The 24,288-nt window shown below is 36.3% G+C and overlaps 3 protein-coding genes and 1 pseudogene across 4 annotated transcripts; 2 read left to right on the top strand and 2 right to left on the bottom strand.

Moving 5' to 3' along the window:
* Positions 1-3,950: 3,950 nt before the first annotated feature.
* On the bottom strand, positions 3,951-7,096 carry LOC106377025 (sialyltransferase-like protein 1). The gene is made up of 11 exons (XM_013817171.3): positions 6,839-7,096; positions 6,671-6,756; positions 5,982-6,068; positions 5,822-5,899; positions 5,651-5,742; positions 5,361-5,562; positions 5,161-5,251; positions 4,996-5,054; positions 4,767-4,915; positions 4,593-4,674; positions 3,951-4,501 (listed from the first exon to the last, which is right to left on the bottom strand). The coding sequence occupies exons 1-11, from the start codon at positions 6,948-6,950 to the stop codon at positions 4,100-4,102; spliced, it is 1,440 nt and encodes a 479-aa protein (XP_013672625.2). The 5' UTR covers positions 6,951-7,096; the 3' UTR covers positions 3,951-4,099.
* A 483-nt stretch (positions 7,097-7,579) lies between these two features.
* On the bottom strand, positions 7,580-8,879 carry LOC125591345 (clathrin interactor 1-like). Its single transcript, XM_048765427.1, has 3 exons — positions 8,717-8,879; positions 8,507-8,629; positions 7,580-8,165 (listed from the first exon to the last, which is right to left on the bottom strand). Exons 1-3 carry the CDS (start codon positions 8,833-8,835, stop codon positions 7,700-7,702), a joined length of 708 nt encoding a protein of 235 aa, XP_048621384.1. The 5' UTR covers positions 8,836-8,879; the 3' UTR covers positions 7,580-7,699.
* Positions 8,880-16,202: 7,323 nt separating this feature from the next.
* Positions 16,203-21,798, top strand: LOC106377022 (serine/threonine-protein kinase EDR1-like). Of its 2 annotated transcripts, XM_013817170.3 has the most exons (13): positions 16,208-16,827; positions 17,032-17,454; positions 18,235-18,338; positions 18,426-19,468; positions 19,575-19,615; positions 20,027-20,095; positions 20,305-20,405; positions 20,489-20,567; positions 20,663-20,761; positions 20,861-20,929; positions 21,049-21,098; positions 21,201-21,377; positions 21,471-21,798. In XM_013817170.3, exons 1-13 carry the CDS (start codon positions 16,234-16,236, stop codon positions 21,553-21,555), a joined length of 2,934 nt encoding a protein of 977 aa, XP_013672624.2. In that variant the 5' UTR covers positions 16,208-16,233; the 3' UTR covers positions 21,556-21,798. The 2 variants fall into 2 exon arrangements, with proteins under 2 accessions (XP_048621383.1, XP_013672624.2); XM_048765426.1 differs by lacking the exons at positions 19,575-19,615; positions 20,861-20,929; positions 21,049-21,098; positions 21,201-21,377; positions 21,471-21,798 and having other exon boundaries at positions 16,203-16,827; positions 20,663-20,718.
* A 118-nt stretch (positions 21,799-21,916) lies between these two features.
* Positions 21,917-24,094, top strand: LOC106377023 (annotated as a pseudogene).
* The last annotated feature ends 194 nt before the right edge of the window (positions 24,095-24,288 follow it).

Below are 24,288 nucleotides of genomic sequence, written 5' to 3'. Positions count from 1 at the left end.
TGTTTAAGCTTATATATTCTTCTTTTTTTTCCGGATCGCCAATTCCAAAATGTCAAATAGTGGATAGATTATTTTCATCATACACATATGTTTGCATGTAAAAGACAAAACATGAATTTGTGATGACAATGCACATCATAGCATGTATGTCTAAATTGATTATAGCCTTTTCAGAAAATAAATATCAAATACACACACAGACTATTATTACTGAAGCAATCACCAGGTGAGAGCATTATTAAACCGGAGTTTTTAGGACGTGGTTCGAAGTTATCGAAGTTAAAAAACTGTTTTTTAATTTTTAATTAAAAAAACTAAAAACTGGTTCTTAAATAAGAAATTTAAGAATCGGTTATTAGTTTTTTTAGTTAAAAATTAAGATTAGACCATAATTAACCCGGGGTTCTTAGGATGAGGTTCTTAACGGAAGTTAAGAAATTGTTTCTTAACTTCCACTAAGAGCACCATTAACCCTAGCACCCCAAATGGGGTGCTTAATTTTTTTTTTTTTTTTTCTGTTTTAAAAAAAAAAATTAAAAACGAACCAATCGCGGACCGCCACGTATCAGTGAACAATGCTAGCACCGGTGCTTAATTAAGCAGAATAAACACAGGTGCTTAGTTTTTGTGTGGATCCCACCCACTATTATATTAATTTTTGGCTAAGCACTCCCTCTAAGCACTTCCATTAATCATGCTCTAAGAATCTCACTCTAAGAATCCCGGTTTAATCATGGTTTAAGGTACACGGTCTACTACAAATCTTGGTACCGTTAATTTTTGAAAAGGATGAAAAAGATTTAAAAAAAAACGGGAGAGAACAAAAAAAAAAGAAAAGAGAACATACGTTTTTACTATAAATCAAGCTCCAACGTGTCATTTCTACTTATAAATCATGGCGTCTCCGTCTCTATCCAGCTTTAATTCGTTTTTCATTTTTTTTTCTATCTAAAACAAACTAATTTCATTTCTGTGGGATTTATTCACCACGTTTCTTTCTTCTTTTTTTTTTTTAATTTCAATGATCGTTGAGTTACAATAGTTTTGAAAGCATACGTAATATATACAAGCCAGTGTTTCAAAAAAAAAAAACGTAATATATACAAGCCCTATATACAATTGATTTTGTAGTGGCCCTACAGAGCTTAAGAAAGAAAAAAAACTGAGTGGAAACTGAACTTAGATGACGATCGAAATCATTTTAGCCGCCTGACACTTTCTTTTTAGTCGAACCAATCAGACCTCGCATCAGTGTGTAACACATCTGTCAAAACAATAACTTTTTCAGCAACAAGCTAACGTTTTTATATAATAAGTCTTTGCATATTCATTTTAAATTCTGAACCGTTTGTGTTTGATCTAGGTTGATACTTGGTACTGTCCGAGTGATATGGACACTCGAAACTGAAAGAATTGTGAGAGAAAAAAAAATAGATAGTAAATTATAATGTTTAGAAGCTAAAAACATAACATGGAGTTATGGACAGTCGATACTGACTGAATCACACTTCACACTTCACACATAGCTTTCTAGAATTTTAGTTCAACTAGCTAATACTCTAAAACTCTAAAACTCTAATCCTAATATATAAAAGATAATGGGCTAGGGTTCTGAGAATGTCCATATGAACATGGAAAATCAACCAATTAAAATGTGCAAGCTCATCTCTTATTTACATGGAAACTTTTAAATTTCTCAACGATGTTTTAAATATTCTCCATCGTTTTATCTTTCGAAATAAATTTTTTAACAAAAAAAATCATAAATTTTATTTTTGTAAATATTAATAAGAAAATAAAATTAAAATATGCCCTTTTAAATCGGATGCCATAGTTGACACCTGCATGAAATTAAAAGCAGGATTTAGCAGCGTAACTGCAATAGCATCAACGTTCATCTTTACCATTGATCTTATGGTTCTCACATCTACCACATTGATCAAAAAGCGGGGTCAGTGTCTTGAAATCCATGAGGCAACTTGTTCTTCCAACATCTTCGCATCTTCCAGGAAAATAGGCCGTACGGTGACATCTGTTAGCTTTTGCTTCTACAGTTTATATCAGCAAAGAAAGGATTTTTTTTTATATAATAAATAACGAAGTTTAGTTTTTCTTTTGATAATGCAGCAAACTGAAAATTAGGTTGATATTTATATATTCCTCAAATTTTTAGTCATAAAACGAATATTGATATATACCTTCTGGATAGCTCAAAACGAGTAACAAAATAACACAAGAAAAAATGAATAAAATATGAGATTTCATGGCTCAAATCTGATAAGAGATAACATAAACAATGATTTGTCTCCTTGTTAAAAAAGTATTTCTAATGCTCATAATATATATATATATATATATACACAACAGATAAAGTAAAAATGGTTTATTTTATTAAACTTGTGAAAAATAGAAAAATAGAGCAAGGTCAACTAAATTAACGCGATCAGCCATTTTTTTATATCTTATACTAATTTTAGAAATTACAAAATTATAACTGTCAATATGAAGATTTCTGCGAATATAGTTTTTAATGTTTTCACGTATATTGAAAAAAAATATTATTATTATAAATATATCATTTTAATATTATTTAAATTAAGACTAATTGTAATTCAATAAATTCAATGATTTAAAATAAATAAATAAATAAATATTAAAAAAAAATATTTTTCCAAATATTTTTTAAGACATCCATGATCCATCTAACTGAAATAAATTGGTTAGGGAGGATAGTATTTTACTCACAATAAATAAATAAGTAATTAAAACACTGTGTATTTATTTATGGTCTTTTATTAGAATGATGATTATTGTTAATAGTAATACTCTTTTTTTTTTTTTGAAACTTAGTTAATACTCTTTAGAGTAATTGTTGGATATGGGTCCGGATTCCCGTCCAGGCTCAAAAGTCGACTCGATCCAACGACGGACGAAGACATGAAAAGAAAGAACGCCCAGAAAAGGCCAGCTGAAAAAAAAGACCATCATCTCACCTGCTCGTCAGAACGACCTGAGAGTCAGGCGAAGCAGAACACCAAACCCTATTACGGCACTGAACCCCGCCAATCACTGTGCTGATTCAGAAACGTAATGATGGAGGAAGATGGAACGAAAGAGAAATATTTATTGACGACGAGTTCTTAGAGCAGCCGCATTAATGAACCCCCGGTTGGGGTTCATCATGTGAATTTTTTATTATTTTTTTTTTCATTTTTCGTTTGATTTTTTTTAAAAAAAAAAAAAAAATATTGAACAATAGCGGGTTGCCACGTGGCGTGGGGCTCGCTGAACAGTAACGACCCGGGTTCACTCCAGCGAATCTGCATGAGCAGGGTTCATTAAAATCCGATTATTTTAATATTTTTTCTTCTCGAAAAACGTGTGAACTTTTGTCTTGAAACTCCAATGCGGATGGTCTTAGTCTTTTCTTTTCTTTTGTATCTCCTTTTCGGCAAACCCTCAAACACTTCAATAAACAAAATTTTTGACCTGTAAACTCTCATTCATTGTTTGGTTACGTTCTTAAACTAGATTACCTGTTTTAGGATTCAACAGTAATTAGCAAAAGGTAGCCACAACATTGAAGTTCAAAATACCCCGATGATAAAGTTTTCATGGGTTGGGTCACTGGAAAAAAAAAAGATTCCCTAGGAGTGCAGAAGAACGAGAGAGGCTCAGTGACCATATATCCACTTCGGAGAATATCGGCGATAGCATTCACTTGAGCGATCTATTAACCAGTGGTTTTGCCTTCTGATGAAACAAGAAGGTTAATAGCGTAAGTAGATGGAGAGGAGGAACATAGGCAATGAGAGGCTGAGGATTTACATGCAATGCGGGGTATCAACGTCAGTACTGTTGATTTAGTTCTTGTTAACATTTTCGAAAGACTGGATTATACAGGTTATTGCTTATCTAATGAAACTATTTAATTTAGAAACAATACTCACTTTCTTTGTGAAACTATTTAATTTAGAAACTATTGCTTCAACAAAAACAAGACTAGTAATGATATGTTTACGTGCAGAACTTTGCTTCAACAAAAAAACATTACATTCTACTTTTATCAGCCGACGATGGTATTGAAAAAAAACAACATTTACGTCTCTGATTCAAGCGGACGATGCCTCACGCAAACAAGATCGTCAAGTTTATTCCCATCCATCTTGTACTGTGACACGCCTTGCATTTGTACATAGTGATCCCTTGCTTCTTTTCTCAAGCTCTTAAACGGCATCACTTCCCATTTCTTGTAATCGGACTTCTTCCTAACCTCACTCATGTCTGGAGATCCTGACACGGGTCCTTTTCTCGGGTCTGCGTCGCCCCACACCTTGCAATTGCCGAACTGTCCTAACCCATCCTTCTTCAAACTAGTTGTCTGTTGGCTCCTTTGTAGGCGTAAGGCGGAGGCGTGAGCTCGGGTTATCATTTCACGACTTGGCACGCTCGACCAGTCTTCCTTTCTCTCGGACCTCATGGGGGAATGGATCCGGATTACCTGCCAAGCAATGGTTTCTTCAGAAAGACCACAAAAGGCTTAACGTTTAGAGAGAAAAATAGAGATAAAGGTTTTGGAAAGTTATATGTACACCAAGACACTCTAGAAGTTGGTAGTATGCTCTTCCTTGAAGTGGGTTGTGCCCTTTCCTTGGCGTGGAGAAGTAACGCGTCCTACATTGATAATAAAGACACAAAAGTGAGGTATTCTCATAAAAGAGGTTTGGAAATGAGGGAGACAGCAAAGAGAGGTTTAGAACACTTGCCACTCCGTGTATCCAGGATCGACGGTGAAACCATATATGTCGACGATATCGCACATGGACAGTGCAAGTTCAATGGACTTCATCCCCGTTCCTTTGGCACCTCTTCGTAGGACAATTCCTTGGAACAGATAAACAGGGTTTGGTATAGTCTGTTACAAGATAAATACCAAACCGCATAAGAAAGTGGAAACTGTTGGAAGAAAAAGATGAGAGAAAACAGTGACCATACCTTTATCATTTCGTTGAAGTCTCGGTGGGTCACACTTTTGATTATAAGCACCTCATTGTCTGCAGTCAATGACGGGTTACAGAAGGTTACATCACAAGGGCAGAGCTGCAATGAGTGCTTGAAGAAAGATGAATCATTATATCTCTTTAGATTATGAGTACTGACCAGACCCATTGAGAATCTTAACCATGTTACGAGCCGCACCACGAACAACTAGTCGGAAATCTCTTTTCACTCCTACGTACTTGGCATACTTCTGCAATAAAATAACGTGAATATAAGCAATGCCAGTAACAAAATATCACCAATTCAAGACCACGTAGTAACGTCAACCGGTAAACTCAGCGAAATGTTAGAGATATTACCTCATTGACAGGAGCTTCATTATCTCGGAATACAGCATCATGACTGTCGATCTCTTCTCCGAACTCTGTTTTCAACAAATCTCCGGAATTTCCGACGACGGCGCATTTATGAAACTGTCTTGGGTGGAAAGGAGGCTTTGCTGGAAGGATCACATTAAGATGCTCCTCACACAATGTACGATTATAACACTTATCAGCTCCCCTGAAACCCGGAATATCAAAAAAAAAACTCAACAAGAAAGAACAAATGACACAAAGCATACAATCAGACAGAGTGTTCCGGATCATACAGCTGCGCAATTCTCATAGCTGCATAGTCCAACCATCCATTAGGGCGTACATCAAGGTATTCTCTTGTCAATACTGTAGTCATATTGCGGTACTGCATTACTCAGACAGATTAGAATCCTCAGAAGTCCCCAAACAAGAAAAGCTAATCAGAGAAAGAAAGAAGTACGAACCTGCTCCCATAAGAGAACTGCCTCACAAACATTATACTTGAACTCCAACGGTTCAAAAATCTTAAACTGTGCATTGTACTGTCATTGAAAGAAGAATATAAGTGAGAAACTTGCATCAATTGAAATCTCAAAAAAGAAACCAGACAAGTTTAAACATTACCCAAGTGCTGTTAGTGCCTTGAGGGAACTTGAGGATCAAATTGCAGTGATCGATAATATGAGCAGAGAGTCCAAGCCCTCTGTCCCGCTGCATAAACACCATAACAATTATTCCGACTCCCAACACATGCGAGCTTCCAAACTAAACTAATTCACCAGAATCCCATAAACTAGGCTCTTCCAACACGAATCAAAGTTGGAAAGAGGAAGAACAAAAAAATGGTAACATTCCTTATTGACTTCAAAAAACATGATTCTTATCGTATATGTTAGCACATTAGCTTATTTGACATCAAGAGAAAGCAAGTCTAAACCATCCAGATTAACTTCAAGATCAAATAGGTGTTAGCTTCCACAACTCATTAGATTCAAAAACAATACTCTTAACTAACAAAACATGATTCTTCTATCATCTATTAGCTTAATTCAACATCATCCAGAGAAAGCAGATCAGTATAGTTATTAGCTAGCTTCCACAACCTTTCTCACTTCACCAGATTTCAAAATGCTCAGATCCGAAAGTTCATTCATACATTACCAATACATCAAAATCAAACTTCGTTATAGCGAAAGCCGTCTCTCACGCATAAGATGCCGAAAGCGTGGGATCGATCTAAATCCAAATTACGAATCTACAACGAAACTAAGTGCTTAGCAATCAAAGAGGTAGAGAGAGAGAGAGAGACAAACCACGCACTGTTGAACGCTGGACTGAAACTCCGATAAGATCTGAATATCTTCCGGGCGAAGAATGTTTACTTTGCGATTCGCATTATCTGCGAGATGAAGAGAATCAGTAATAGTTAGGAGATGATGAAGTGTACGGAATCGAAAGAAGGAAAGTGAAAAGATGATGACCTGAGAAGAAGGAAGACTGGATGGTGAAGAGGAGAACGGAGAAAACTGCGACGGCGCATAGAAGTTGGAGAACCGTTAGCTTGCTGCGGCCGCCTTGGTGATGAGATCTCATTGTCCTTCAACCATCAAAGAGAGCGAAACGAAGCGTAAAGAAGCAACTGGGAATTGCCGCCGGAATCGCTTGATACGACGCCGTCGCGAGATCTGATCTGAGGAGGACTCAAAACAATAGATCACGTGAGCTTCCAGTTAGAATCACGTGAGCTCCTCGTATGATCGATCATACAATAACCGGAGTCGGTTCAATTAAATTAATCTGAGTGTCTTATTTAATCATATAAAAATAATTCAATTATATGCATTTTGGATTTGAGGGTCTAAATCATGTTTATATGGTAGCATTGTTATTTCATCCAAATAATTTAACAAGGAGGTGTCATTCAAAACTATAAAATAAAACAAAATATTTTGATACTAGTCTTTGCAGTGAAAACTATTTAATTTCATGAACAAACTATACAATCAAAATCCAAAGTCCCAACTATGATAAAATCACACATTGAAAAAACTTGTTTCTATATGACTACGTAAGGCATATCAATGAAACACTTGTTTATATTTTGTAAATCATGTTTATAAGTTGATAAAATCACGCTCATTGAAAAACTTGTTTCTTTTTTTCTTTTTTTTTTTTTTTTGAAACACAGAAAAACTTGTTTCTATATGACTACATAAGGCATATCAATGAAAACTTGTATCTGCATGCTTATATATATGAATAAGCATATCATTATCAACAAACGTTTATATGCTTACTATTAGGGATTTTACTATTATACAAACAAGAACAATACATCTTAGCTAGGTCGAAGAAGAAACCAAGAGTTTAGCAGTATTATTGTGTTCTTTCTCCACGAAAGGATGATCATCAACGTTACAATCATTTTCACAAGTTTGGTGGTCACTCAAGAACGAGCTGTCTCTTCCTTTGTTTGTTTCAGACAGAGTTTCAGAATGTATAACGAAACTCGAGCTTCCGAATCCTGTGATCCGACCAAAGCTTTGCTTTCGTTTTCTTTCTCTCTCGTCCTTGAAAAACGTCTCATCTTCAAGCAACTTTAGTACATCTTCGGCTATGTTTCGAACTTTTAGACCACATTCGAACCCTTTTTCATCGATCCACTCAATCGTTATGACATCTTCAATAATTTCTTTCTCGTGTTGAAACTCCTTGAATACACTTAGTGGTCCGTTAATTAACAAGTGGTTCAACATTGTCAAAGTGTTGTACATCCCACGCCATTCTCTTCTATCAAACATTAACATTCTGGAAAAAATACCAATTCACTAACTGGTAACCATATTTTTAATGAATTAATATATAGTTTTCTTGAAAAACATGTTATATTTTGATGAATTACAATGGATCTAAATCGTCATCATTACTAGTATAATTAATGGAACAAAATTGTGTAGAATAAAAAATAAATTCATATAATTTATATGGTTAATGTAGTTGGTTCGGAGAAAAACTATGTTATAAATAAATACGACCATATTAGAAATAACAATATATGAAGTTTATAATTAAAACGCCAACATCATAAATTTGTTCTACTTGGTGGAATATTTATTTTGTATAAGTCATAGTGAAGCAAGAATAATAACCTTTGACGTAGAATCTTTACGATTCTTTGGAACTGATCAACTTCAAAAGAAGCTTTTGTTATGACCGCCATGGAGCGAGCGTCTATTAACGAGAGCGCACTGCCCGTAACTTCTTCTGTTAATCTTCAAAATTGAACAAATCCAGAGCGCATGGTTAAATCACAATCGATTAATAAGACATATGTACATATCGATCATATAAATTCTTACAACTCTTCTTCAGTAACATCAGTTACGGCGAGACGAGCAGTCTTGATCTTTTCTTTGATGAAGAAAGAAGCTTGCTTCTTCAATTCGTGGAACACTGGATTTTGCATAAGCTTAGACATCTTTTTCTTCTGCTCTATCAACAACCCAGATCAATATAAATATATATATAAATAAACTTGTTATGGCTTCGTTAGAATTGCTGTACGTAAGAAGAAACAACAACTCCACTATAACTAGAACAAAACCCTCACCTACTCCTTGCACGTCAAAGAGGTATTGATAAATGATAATAAAAAAAATGAGAGAGCAAGAAGAGACAAGAAAGTGAGACAGATATAGTCAAATTATATATTTTGATTATACAGTAAATTCTTTTCTTTCTAAAAAACATGTAAAAAGATTTGCGAGAGAAATACCAGTCCTTTGTTCAAAGAGTTGTATCAATCAATTAAAATGGTGCTTTGTTCAAAACTTAAAAATAACATGTGAAAGGGTGTATATAAAATAAAACAAGTAATAAAAGGGGAATATGAACTTCAGTTAGGCCATCTACGTAGGATAGGAAAATCGTCCAATAGAAAGCCTGCATTCGGACACGTCAGGCACCGCAGAGGAAGGAGAGAGTGGCACGTCAGCTCCCTCTCACGCGTTTAAAATTTACGGATTTGTGTTGTGTTATCGACTGGGCTTGGTTCTCTATGCTTCACTTATGGTTATTTGTGTTGGGCTTTCTCTACTCTTGGCCCATTGCAACCACTCTCCTTCTTCAAGCCGCATCCTGAAACTCTTATATCTTCTTCATGGGCGAGATCAAGTAACGGAATCACGATTTATGTTCAATCCATAAACACAACATTTAATCTCATTAAATTCTCTCCCCACTACTCCTCAATTCACCAGAACCTTAGGGGGTGTTGCTTGACGGCCGTAGATATCGAGAAGCATAATAGGATTGTTGCTGGCAGTCAGAGCATGAATGATTTCTCCATCCAGGTATATACATTTGCGCAGCCATAATTGAAATTAAACAAGACAATCTTAATAATGGGTTTGCCTTATATATTGTGGGATCATAGGAATAAGCTCATCAAGAGAATGTTACCACTAGAATATACAAGAAAATGAAGAAAAAGCTAAGAAGATCAAGAACATAATTACCAGACATGGTGATGACAACGATCATGATGTGTACCAAGATGCCTGACGAATAACCAAAACTGCACGATGAACAAGGTTTGACTCTTAAAAAACATAAGCGTTGTGTTTTCTGACATGGTTTTCTGTTAATATCTGGATGGCATAGTGTATACTTACAGCCCTGTTCGGGAACGCGCTAGGCGCTAGTCGGGCGGTCGGGTTGGGCCTAGCGCCTAAAGAGAAAATCGGAGATTAATCGGAAATTATACGGGACGAAATTTTTAGATTGTTTACTATGTTATAAAACATGTTAATCTTTAATTGTGTATAACATTAATACATTTTCATGTTTAAGATTGTATAAAACACACAAATAGAATATATAAACTTAATATAGTGTAATTTTCATCAAAATTATGAATATAAATGATATTTATAAAATTTTAGATCAAATAAATAAATAAAAATATTATTAAAAATAATAAAAAAATAAACCGCCTAGACGGTCATTTAGGCGGTCTAGGCGGAGAAAATCGGATGGAAGAATGACACTGTATCGCCCAGGCGACCGATTTTTAGAACAGGGCTTACAGCACGTAACGGGTCACCCGTAGTCATTGAGTCATCCGGAGAAGCTATTGTTCCGGCATGAGAGTTCGTTCCACCAGAGACAAAAGTTTGTCTGGTCATGTCTTCAGATTATAGCAAATCGTTGAAACTGAGCCATTAGGAGAACACCTTTATGTACACGAGGCTGCGTTATACGTGACAGATATTTCGGAGAGGGACGAGAAGAGACCTGAAGACATCAAGGATCGTCTCGGTTACGTTCAATGGGTGAGGGGAGGTTCTTGAGAGACGCGCTTCTTTGAGAGTTTCATGGATCGTTACGCTTCTTGACGCGAGCTTATGCCAGACAGTAGATTCTTGGGATCAGAGTGAAGAGATTGTTGTCTAGATTCAGCGTCTACGTACAAACGAGTGAGACCGGTGAGATCAAGAATCGAACCAGAAATCTGATACTCAAAGAACTCCAACATAGTCAAATCCGTGAGGTTGTGACGAATCCCTTTTGTTTTAGGCCAAATCGTCGTAACCAGGTTGCTTCCATCCCATTCAACAGTTTCCCATTGACAAGTGGCAGGTTCAGACACCGTTCTGCTAAAAACGAAACCTATAAGGCTATATGTGAAAGAAAGAAACAGAAGATACGCATATGAGATTTCGTAATTTTCTTAGGAACTTTTTTAACAAAAGTGATAGGAAAAGTCAAGCTTGAAACGGCCGTAACTTTGAAAATTGGATTTTTTTTTTCTTAGAATTTTAAGGTGGTATTGAAGTAGAAGAAGAAAGGCTTTTCTTTTACATGAAACGAGGACAAAAAGAAAAAAATGGATTTGGCCGAGGTAGTGGAAGATCAAGAGAGAAAAGACTAGAAAATGAAGTAGGATAAATCTGTAAATCTTATTCACATTTTCTTGCCTTGACAGTGGTAATAGGGTGAAGTTAATGTCTGGACTAATAACAACTAGGTAATAACTCGCGTCTTGCGCGGAATGTGATTATTAGTTTCGTTATTTTTAATAAAAAGACACTAAATCTGTTTAATCTGGATATTGGTTTGGTTTTAATTTTTTTTTTGTTTTTAATCTTCTAAAATATAACTATTATTTTTAATTAATATTCATTTTAGTTTATTCGGTTAAAATGTTTGATTTTTTGTTTTTTTTTTCCGGTAAAAACAAAAAAATAATATTATTTGTTTATTTTCATGTTATGAATTTTAGATAGTCGTCATGTCGAACCAATAGTTTCAATGAACTCAACTGATTTTTTCAAAATTAAATAATAAAAACAGAATAAAATATGAAACTTTATAGTTTGATATCTGATATATAAGAGATAACATAAACTATGATTTTTTTTCTTACTAAAAAATTTGTTCCTAATAATCATAATACTAGATGATAACCCGCGCCTAGAGCGGGGTGAGTTTTTTTAAAATGTATTGTAATTTACTATTATAAATAATACACATTTTTTATCGATAACTTGTTTTACATTTGATTAGAGATGAACATTCATGTACCATTCAAGTTCGGTTTAAGGTTACTCGGGTTTCATGTTTTTGGGGTTACATATTTTGGCCCTCTACGTGTACATATAAATTTCGTTTTGGGTTCGGTTCGGATTCTTGCGAGTTCGGTTCAGATTTGGATAACCCGTTTAATTTTTTTTTAAATTAATATTTATATATACTTTAAATTTTTAAAAATATGAAAATAAAATAATATACAACATACAAATTTTAAAAATGTATGAGAAAATACTTAAACTTAACATAAAAATTGGTTTAGCTTAAATATTTGGATAGAAAATCAATAGATATTTTAAGTATTTTTGGTATTTTTAATATCGTTTAGCTATTTTAGACATGTATTTTTAAGTATTTGTATATATTTTCAAGTATTTTGAACAACTTAAAAACATCTAATATATTTTGGATATTTTTAGAAATTAAATATAAAAATAACTAATATATATAAGTATACAAATCTAATTCATATATATTCAAATACCTGAAATTTTTTTGTTTGGATTGAGTTTGGTTCCGGTTCTCTAGATACTAAACTTTTGAATCCATTTGAATATCTAACCAATTTCGGTTCAGGTTCAGTAATACTTTTTCGGATTCGAATTTTTAACAAATTTTTAACGAAAGTGATGGTGCTTCATATTGATTATGGGTATGTAACAATTTAAAACTAAAACACATTCTACTATGTATGCGACCCATTTAGTGCCCTTTTAAGAAAAACTATTGTCTGAAAGAACCAATCCACAGAAGGTAAGTTTTTTTAAGAAAATAGATTGACCAGCATACAAAATAACCATAAAAATCCTTAGAAAACGTAGGGGTTTTGGTTTAAAGGAAAGCAATTGCAAAGAATAATTAATTTATAAGATCTAATGTGACCATATTAAGCTCAACCAACTTCTCGCCCAAGTAATATAAGCTAACTAATAAAGATTTACGCAGTTATTATAAGTCATAAATACAATGTAATAAATTAAAATTTATGTAATCTCTTTCAACCAGAAAAGATTTTTTTTGATACATTAAAAGTCGTAAAACATGTAAGGATAGATTTATAAGGTTAGTTATTTACATATTGGAATAAGGTTTTATATATTATAGTTTTTAGTCGTCCGTTAAATGTTTTGGCCCTTGCTATCCTAGTAAAATCGGTCGATTAAAAAAAAGGGGGTGAGGAGCTCTCTAAACTTGATACGTAAGCATACTCCTCAAGGTTGTCATTTAACTAATACTCTAGGATTAATATATGGAGATAATTTATAAATGTTTTTGAAAATTCATTGCAAATTCTGAAATTAAAATATTTATGTATTCTTATATATATATATATATATATAATTTTAAATATCTAATAAATGAGACTTTTTATACATATGATTTTAAGATCATGTGTATCTTGTTATGATAAAAATGTTAAACCATTGATCATAAGTTTTTTAACATAATTTTTTTTTTAACAATTTTAGTAATTTATAGTCATTTTTAAAATTCAAAATATAACAGATACAAAAAAATCTAAATTTTAATTTTATAGTTAATTTGATTTTTTAATTTATTTTAATAATATAAAACTAAACAAAAAATGATGGAAGAGACACAAATTGTTATCAAATCTTTATTATTAAAATTATTAATTGTCGTGTATATATCAGTCATATTTGGTAATTCTGTAGCTTTTATTTAAGAAAAGAAAGAAAAATAGTAAGTGTACATTTTTAATTAATTTTATGATTAGTTTAATGAAATGTTAATATATACTTAGATGAACCAACATATTTTTCTAAGGATTTTGAAAATCATCTTGCTGATGACATGTGGTTACACTCAAAGGTTATAATGCTACTCAATTAATATATAAGTGATTTAAGCAAATTGTATCTTGATTATACAACTATAACCCAAATATACGACCGCAGACCCCCCCAAAAAAAAATCTCGTGGATATAATTATTCTAACACCCTTTTGTAGTCGGGTTTGGTGGTTTCGATTATGAGTATGTAATGGTATTATCGACACACGTCCATTCACTCTCAGGTTCAACTTTGGACCAAGAGGTGGTGTTTTTTATCGTTTTAAATACCAAGATATGAAATTATCTCCAAAAACCTCAAAGTGGAGCTTCTTGGTTACGTTGTTTGTAACCTTCACTTTGTTGAATCGGAGAAAGAAGTTAAGTTCAGAATTAAGAAGCCTTGCTTGAAAGGTGAAAAGTATGATTCCATGGTTTGTTTATTTAGAAAACTAAGATACAGTGTCATCTAGTCACATCATTGGAATGCTACAAACATTACATTCTTTTACTTACTAAATCATCATACAATGCCAAAGAACATCATCCACTGTAACTCACTCCTTTCTGATTCTAAAATCATCTGTTGTTTTACTGTCTTCCAAGAGCCCGAAACCTATTTGGCTCTCAAAAGTCAGAAACTTGATAAAGTGAAGTAATAAAGAAGCTTGCTGCACCCCGTTCCATGCACGCGGGTCATCAGCAAGTTCATTGATCTTGTTGTTGCGGCTTTCTTGTACGTATGCTACACCACCCCAAAGTCCCCGTATATAATCATTGTTTATTCACCTGACATAAATGAGATTATACGAAGAACCATTTTAAAGCCGGCTAGTGATTGAGAAAGAGCTAAAACGCCAATGTGTTCTTATTTTATAGATAGCTTGCAGTTTTGAGTGTTCACATCATATAATGAACCGTTTAATTGTACAAAAAACCGGTTCATTCAGCTAATCCTCATAAACCGGCTCTTATCTGTCGTGAGTTTGCTTTGATGGCGGAAAAACTCTTTGATGATCTAAAGAAAGCCGTCTTCCTCCTCAAAACGGAGTCTCTCTCATCTTTGTGGATCCCTTTACTGTTTGTGCATCTATGAACTCCAGAACAATGAGAATTGATTTCTCACCCGCGTCGCATTTGATATGAAACCACAGCTGCTCCTCCGATCAGCCATTCAGTTCTACTCAAAGCCCTCACGGAAGCAACGTCCCTACTCTACAGTCACCACCGAGTTCAACATCGCCGGCGAGGTCATCACTATTTTATCCAAGAAGAAACCTATAGAGCATAAATAACATATATAGCTAACATATTGGTCGATCAAATATCCAACACTAACATTCGAAGTTGATAGTTTATCACTTAAACGTGTTCGTCCAGAAAACTGAGAAAAGTGTAACGTATTGAGTTTTTTAAAAGGAATGTATTTGTTTGCATTAAAGTCATAATTTTCGTGAGAAACTTTCTCTGCATGACACCTCAGCGTTTTGCAAAATAAAAGCTTCACGTCACACACCTTGTCAATAACCTTTAAGGAAAGTTTTAAAAGTGATTATTTGCTTTAATATATAGGGGATATATACACAACAAATCAGATAAAAATAGTTTGTTTTTATTAAATTTGTGAAAAATAGAGAAATAGAGTGTGGTCTACAAACATTAACACCTTCGATGGAGTTCCCGAGTTGGAAGTGAAGAATGAAGGAATCCCACAGCCTATCACAAGTATGCAGTGGCCACCGTATCCATCCGACGTGGATAAACACGCTTTTGTCGATATCAAGTCCGTGGCAGGATGATCTCTCAGAGGTTCTAAAAAATGTTGCAGATAACGCGGTTAGTCTCTGCTCTTTTTATTCTGTCTTTTCAGTTACATCAGTTTGGGTGCAGCATGAGACAATAAAAAGGAAACTGTGATAATCTTGTTCATCTGTGGCTGGGCGAAGTGGCTGACCTCATGTTGTATGAATGTTGTTGGGGTATATATGACAAATTTAATACTGAAACTACTTGTGTCTGTAACCATGCGATGAACTCACTGCTACCTGACCTGTTTTGAGCAGCACTAGGATGCCTTTCCGGACGGCTAATCCTAAACATTTTCACCAACATGGAACAAGTTCTTCGCAATCTAACATTGACTAGTACACCATTTGGAACCAGAAACAGTTGAGGTTGTTGCATTTTCCCTTATCATGTAAGTGTATTATGGATGAATCTTTTCATTGATTCCTCCTCCCTGATGATGTCATATCAGATGAGTTAAATACGTGTCTGAACTACACACTTCATGGAGTGTCGCTGTTGCAAACACATGCGGGACTTATAATATTTGAGCTTATAGGTTTTACCTTTTACGTGTTAAACCTTTGCGTTCAGAGAAGAAGTGTATATATGAGAATTTTCCAACATACAATAAAAGAAAAATATTTCATTTTATTCACACTTTTACCCTTTTAGCCGCGTAAAAAGTTTTCAGCGTGTGGGACCGGATGCCACGTGTCACATTCCCTCTTTCGCTTCATCGCCATTGGATAATAAAACAAACAAGGTCAACACAGTGGCATAATCGTAATTCCATCCCCTCTCTATTTCATCGCCGGCCAAGTCCCCCGTCGTCACTTTTCACTACTTCCCCTCACCAAACCGAAGAATCTCACGGCGAAACGATGAAGCATATCTTCAAGAAGCTACACAGAGGCGGCAATCAGGATCAGAATCGGACCAACGATGCAGCAGCAGGAGCTCCACCGTCGGATCAGAATCGGATACAAACCGCCGCGAATCCTCAATCAGCCTCAACGGAGTCGATTCCGGCGGCGAGCGTAACCGCTTCTTCGACAACAACCTCTCCCGCTCCAGTCTCCGCCGCCACGACGAACCGTTCCGATTACATATCGTCAGAGGAGGAGTACCAAGTCCAGCTAGCCCTAGCGATCAGCGCTTCGAACTCGCAGTCTGGCGAGGATCCGGAGAAGCATCAGATCCGAGCCGCGACGCTTCTGAGCTTAGGAAGCCATCATCGGATGGACCCGAGGAGGGATTCGTCGGAGGTTATCGCCCAGAGGCTATCGAGGCAGTACTGGGTAAGTCAGTCGTCTCTTCTTCTTCCACCAATTAAATGAAGACAGGTGGCAGGAGATGAGTGGAGTTCATAACCGTATAAATACAGAGGGAAGATTCAATCAAGAAAACTGTAAAAGTTTGTTAGAACTTTCTAGGAAAATCTCCTCATTGTTTTTCTAGGAAAATTTATATCCATTGTTTGTTCTTTGAATGCTTCTCTCTAGGAATATGGTGTGCTTGACTATGAGGAGAAGATCGTCGATGGTTTCTACGACGTTTACAGTCTCTCCACAGACTCAGCTAAGCAGGGAGATATGCCGTCGTTAGAAGATCTCGAGAGCAATCGAGGGACACGTGGATTCGAAGCTGTGGTTGTGAATCGTCCCGTTGATACTTCTCTTGACGAGTTGGTGCAGATTGCGCAATGCATTTCACAGGATTGTCGTTCCGCTAGTGTTGACGTGCTGGTAGAGAGGCTGGCGGAGCTTGTCACAGGGCATATGGGTGGATCTGCGGAGGATTCGAGTATTGTATTGGCAAGGTGGACTGAGAAAAGCAGCGAGTACAAGGCTGCGTTGAACACTTGTGTATTCCCTCTTGGTTTTGTAAATATTGGTCTCTCCAGGCATCGTGCTCTGCTTTTCAAGGTTATCTTCCAAACGCCTCTTCCTGGATCTAGTTTGGAGTATGAATATAATTGTGACAACCCCTCCCGCTCAGAACCCGGCTCACAGCCCCTGCAGGGCAACCACCCTAATCCCTTACATGTGAGCCCTCACTCATTCCCGATGTACTTTATTGATGCGTTTGGCATTACTCGAACCCAATACCTCACCCTTTAACAACACTCCCACATGATAAGTTGTGACCAATTGACAGCTTGTCATGGGTTCGAGTAACGCCAAGCGCACCAATAACCTAATTATGGAGTCAGAGAGGATTCATAATAGAGGGGTTAGGGTCGGTGCTATGCGGGATGTGAACCTGGGCCACGGGTGGATAGTTCCCTTGGGGCGTTGTCACAATAGTTTTATAATATGATTAGAGATATATTTATAGCATCATTACGCTTAGGCCATGATTAAGCACTCGAGACATAAAAAAGTAAATAATTTCTAAAATTGTAACTTTTAGAGATGATTTGTTGTACATATAGATATACCTTTTGTCGCAGCGAATGCCTCGTGATGTGAATTGAATATTGAGACGGTTTGTTATACATATAGATATCTTTTGTAATTTCATTGAGTTTCAACCTCTTGCACTGGAATCTTCAGCTTACCATTGATTGATAGTATAGGTGGTACCTTGTTTGAATGAGACATCCACAACTTTTTTTTTTGCACCTAGGCAGATGCCTTTGCTGCTTATGCTATATCTTGTTTGATAGAAATTAATTTGTGGGCAGTTTACTTCTCCCAATGTAGGTTTTGGCAGATAGTGTCCAGTTACCTTGTAGGTTGGTAAAAGGTAGCCATTACACGGGCAACGAGGATGATGCTGTGAACACAATAAGGCTTGAAGATAATAGGTTCTTTCATTCTTCTCACTATGATTCCAGTAATGTTTTATTTTGTATTTTTGTTGCGAAGATGTAACATATCATACCTCCTTTCAGAGAGTACTTGGTCGATCTTATGACGGATCCTGGGACGCTTATACCTGCTGATATTGCAATTGAGCCAAATAACTCGCATGGAAACAAACTTCCCACTGCTCAGTTGTCCGATGACTTTCGGCACTCGGCGCCAAAGCTTTCAGAAGGTGAAGGCAGTAGTCAGAGTTCTATAGCTGACAAGAATTCTTCTTTGGATAGAAATCGAGAGTCTGGAATCAGGAATTCAGATTTGAGAGCTTCACCTTCTAGCGTAACTAGTTCGAGTCAGTTGGAGAATATTTCCTTGAATACAGTTGCAAAGGGGAGTCGAGGAGCCATAAATGATAGTTCAAGAACGAACGTGAACATAGTTCCATACAATCAGAACACTGAGGAAGACCCAAAAAACCTTTTCGCAGACCTTAACCCGTTTCAGAACAAGGGAACCGACAAGCTGTTCATGCCCACTAAATCAGGGTTGAATAATGTTGATGATTTTCATCAACAAAAAAACAATCCTCTGGTTGGTAAGTCTCCTGCACCGATGATGTGGAAAAACTACAGTTGCAATGAAGCCCCAAAGAGAAAGGAGAATATTCTCCCGAAACTCCACCGTGATCCTCGTTACGGAAACAATAATTCCTCATACGCTACCTCAAGCTCCGGTGTAGGGGTTTCGTCAAATATGCATGGTAGAAACAATTCCACTTTTGTGTCACCTGTTACTGCACCACCACCCTTCAGTTCCAATGGATATCAGTTCACACCAAGTATGGTGGAGGATACGAATAGAAACACCAACAGTGAACTAGATCTCCAGCCTAATGCTGTTGTTGGGGTACATGGATACCAAAAGGATGAATCTCACGTTGACGATCATAGAAAGTACATAGGTGATGACATATCTACTGGGTCTGATCCGAGGCTTAAGGATCATGAAAGCACGAGTTCCTCTCTTGATTCTACGTCCTATCGGAATGATCCTCAAGTTCTTGATGATGCTGATGTTGGTGATTGTGAAATCCCTTGGAAGGATCTTGTGATTGGGGAGAGAATAGGACTAGGTAATGAGGCATGCCAGTTATTTTCTTAAACCATCGAAATATTAGTCTAGCTTTTTGGGATAGCTAACGTATAGCCATGTTCTAATGTTTATCTTGTTTTGGTTAGGGTCCTATGGGGAGGTCTATAATGCTGACTGGAATGGCAGGGTTAGTTTTTGCAGAACCTTACAGTTTGACTTCATAAAATTGCTGTTGTAGTAACTTTCATCTGTTATTTTTTTTCAAGAAATTGCTCTAAGTTAGTTCAAATTTGTTATCGTCTGGAAGATTTAAGAATGTGTTAAATGACATGACTTCAAATAGCCTAGATGCATGTGTGGTCTTTTGAACACTCAAAGTAGTGATTGTGTTCTTTAAGTGAGTAGTGTTTGAAAAGCACTTTATGGCATTGTCCGGTGTTATCTCATCAGTACCAGCTGTTGTCTTTTTAGTTTGTTTAAATTTAATAATTTTACTTATTTGAAATAGCTATGCCCGTGCTGTAGTATCTCATCTTTTATCCGAGAAGTGGAAGGCTTCAACTTTATTTTCCTGCGTCTTTGTTGTGGTTGAATATAGGAAGTTGCTGTCAAGAAATTTTTGGACCAGGACTTCTCAGGAGCTGCTTTGGCCGAGTTCAGAAGAGAAGTAAGGCATAACTTTCCCTTACATTTGTTTACTGTTGATTGTTTACGAGCTCATAAAATTCTCATAGTTAATTGTTGAAGTCAGGACTTTCTGCTAAGGAGACTACCAATTTATATTTTTGTTTGAACCATAATGGTCTATGCTGCAACTGCATATATATATATATTTTTCGATTCCCACTCTTATTATTAAGATTTTCTTATCTAAAGGTACGCATTATGCGAAGATTGCGACATCCAAATGTTGTTTTCTTCCTTGGGGCGGTTACTCGTCCTCCGAACCTTTCCATTGTCACAGAGTTTCTACCAAGGTTTGCCCCATCGTCTCGTTATGAAAATCTATTACATGTGAGACTTTTGAGCCTCAAAGATTATATAACTATTTTTATTACAGAGGAAGCTTGTATCGCATCCTTCATCGGCCCAAGTCTCAGATTGACGAACGGCGCCGGATTAAAATGGCCCTTGACGTGGTAGAAAAAATAGATCCATCTATCATATTCCAAGCTCCCCTTGGCTTATTCCTTTAATATAGTCACTGAATTTCAGACCGCTGTTAATTTTTCAGGCAATGGGGATGAATTGCTTACACACTAGCACACCAACAATTGTTCATCGTGATTTGAAAACACCAAACCTTTTGGTTGATAACAACTGGAATGTTAAGGTACGTAAACTTTTCTTTTCTTAGCTGTCTAACTAATAGGCTTGTTTACTCTGATGTTAAATTATTTGATTTTTTTTCTTTTTCTCGCTAAACTTGCAGGTAGGTGATTTTGGGTTGTCTCGCTTAAAGCACAATACATTCTTGTCCTCAAAATCAACTGCTGGAACGGTGAGGATACACAACTCTTTTATCCCTCTTAAGTTTTGATAGAGACATGCAAGTTCCAGCTTGTAATCTGGGGGGTATGGCTCATTTTCTGATGACAAAGCATTTTGACTTTTTGTTAGCCCGAATGGATGGCTCCAGAGGTTCTACGCAATGAGCCCTCAAATGAGAAGTGAGTAGCTTTAGACGCTCTACTACAAAGCTTAACTCTTACTTTAACCTTTGTCATGGAGAATGAAATATAAAAAAAAATCCTGGCTTCGTTTTCCCGCAGGTGTGATGTGTACAGCTTCGGGGTGATTCTATGGGAACTAGCGACATTGAGATTGCCATGGAGAGGAATGAACCCAATGCAAGTAGTAGGAGCGGTTGGTTTCCAGAATCGGAGGCTGGAGATACCAAAGGAACTTGATCCTGTGGTGGGAAGGATCATCTTGGAATGTTGGCAAACGTAAGTTGCGAAAACAAAACTCAAAACACTTAAAACAGAATCTACGCAGAGATGACAAATGAAGTATTCTTTTTTTTGTGTTTGTTGGGGTAGGGATCCGAATCTGAGGCCGTCGTTTGCTCAGCTGACGGAAGTGCTGAAGCCTTTGAATCGGCTCGTGCTTCCTTCACCGCAGTAGTTTTCAGCTGTGAAGAATATACGAAAGACACGGTTCTTCATCTATACTACAATTTGTACCTCCTCATAAAATCATCATCAGCCTACGATATGAGGAATGTAAATGAAATCACTTGACTATATTGTGTTGGGTGTATTTTGTTATAGAAAAAGCCGCGATGCTGTGCTTATTTTATTGGCTTATCGGATCAGAAGCCGAAGTAAGAAAATCATCAAATTTCAATAATATAATCCGGTTTATTGATGGTCCGATTGTAAAATGTTTGATTTGTTTTACCTATCGAATCCAACACAACAGTGTGTATTGATGACAAACACAGGATATGTTTAATCCAATTAAAAAAAGGATACGGTTTCTAGTGATGAACAATAGAGTTGTGTTCCAGATCTTGTTCAGGGAAAATGAAGATTATTCATATACTGGTGGTGGTAGTGCTTCTCTGTTGTTACTCAACTTGGGGAGAGACGAGTATTCACACGAACAATTGGGCTGTCTTAGTCTGCACTTCTCGATTCTGGTCAATTCCCCAATTCTTTCTCTCTCTCTCTCACTCGGTTATTAGCTATAGCTTTGTGTTGAACACATTGATTTGACAAATGGGGATATATATTAAGGTTTTGGAGTTTAAATCTATTGGTTGTTGTCATTTGATATGATATGTGTTCTCAGGTTTAACTACAGGCACATGGCCAATACACTCTCCCTCTATAGGTGTGAATTAAAGCTCTTTCCATTTAACCAATACTTTCACATTCTGTTCTCTTTTACCATTTTTTTTTTGGGTGTTTATAGGACAGTCAAGAGACTTGGAATACCAGTTTTTTTTGGGTGTTTATAGGCCATATTATCCTAATGCTCGCTGATGATATGGCCTGTAATTCTAGAAATCAATATCCTGCTCAAGTTTTCAACAATGAAAACCACCAAATCAACCTCTACGGAGACAACGTTGAGGTACAATTTTCTAGCTGCAAGAATGATTGATTCATTCTCCAAGAATGAAGTCGTGTATATTAGATAATCTCATTTCCAGAAGAAAGATTTGATTATGTAATTATTATTTTCACTCAGGTGGATTATCGTGGTTACGAGGTGACAGTTGAAAATTTCCTGCGGGTTTTGACTGGGCGTCATGAGAGTGCTGTTCCAAGGTCAAAGCGTCTCCTCAGCGACGAGGGTAGCCATATTCTACTCTACATGACTGGCCATGGAGGTGATGAGTTTCTCAAGTTTCAAGATGCGGAAGAACTCCAGAGCTGTCAAACAAATGAAAGAGAAGCGTAGGTATGGTGTTTCTCATTCGTTGAGCTTCTTTAGTCACATGTTTTGACAATCTTAATGACGTTAGTTATTCGGCTAGCTCAGATTCAAGGAGCTGATGATAATGGTTGATACTTGCCAAGCTGCCACTCTCTTTAACCAGGTACATCTCTTAGTGTCACCTTTTCAGAATAATTACATCTAATCTAATCACCTGGATCTTTCTCTTACGTGGTTAAACATTTGTTTTGGTAGCTTCAATCTCCTGGTGTTTTGGCAATTGGTAGCAGTCTTAAAGGAGAGAACTCATACTCTCATCACCTGGACTCATATGCAAGTGCCCTTCACTATTTCATCAATGGAAAGTACAATACGATATTATATGTGGCAATTATTCAATAAAATCGTCATACTATTTGGGGGGTTGTTTCTTCTTTTTATCATTGTATCAATCTCCAGTTCTAATATTTTTTTTTTTCTATCAGATTGGTGTATCGGTTTACATACTACACTCTTGCCTTCTTTGAGAGGCTCAACATATATGACAATGCATCACTTAACAGGTACAATCAGTTGATAACTATGCAACTCCTGTCACACCATCATTCTCTTGTGTACTGAGCTGTATTATTGTAACGAAGTTATTATATGTGTCTACACTTAATAATCATTGTTAAAACTGATGCGCCTTTTCAGCTGAACTCTCTGAGTCTTTTGTGCAGTTTGTTTAGTTCCTACGATCCGAGACAGCTAATGTCTACCGCCTACTACCGGACTGATCTTTACCAGCCAAAACTGACTGAGGTAAGGAGGAGAGTGATATTCATTGTCTTGTCTTACTATTCTGTTTAACCAAACCTCAGTTTTAGTTGCTTGTTCTATCTTTGATGAACTATCTCTGTCTTGAGATGATTAATGTACTCACTTGTTATGGGATTTATAGGTACCTGTCACAAATTTCTTCGGTTCAGTTATGGAGACCATTCATACTGATTCACCTTACAAAGCCTTTTCAAGTAGAGGCTCAAATAGCAAGATCAAATCCGACATGCCACTCAATGAGCCTCCCGTGCACGCACGGTCTTAAAGAAGATGTTCACCTCAGCATAGCGGTGATGGTTCTCGTTGTAATGGTGTCATCATCTTTGTTATGATGTAGCCAGGCTCTTAGGATAGGACGCTCATTATCATCATCATCTCCACTTCACTTAATCTCTGTTGTATGATCTTAATTGTTGCAGCTTCGCATCAATGTATTATTACTTTTATCACAATGCTTTCTCTGAAGTGAATATTAAAATTGACTTAGCTTAATTAAACTTTTTGTTGTTGTCAACTTTATACAAAGGTTACTACTACAAATGTTAGTTAGACTTCGCTTTTTTGACAGAGTTGACTTGTATTTATGTAAGTAAATTTCATTTAATTTATGTTATTGTAAATTTAAGATTTACATTTACATAAACTGATTTT

The sequence above is a fragment of the Brassica napus genome, chromosome C8 (assembly GCF_020379485.1).
Source record: "Brassica napus cultivar Da-Ae chromosome C8, Da-Ae, whole genome shotgun sequence".
Lineage (NCBI taxonomy): Eukaryota > Viridiplantae > Streptophyta > Magnoliopsida > Brassicales > Brassicaceae > Brassica > Brassica napus.
This window is presented reverse-complemented; position numbering and strand designations above follow the sequence as displayed.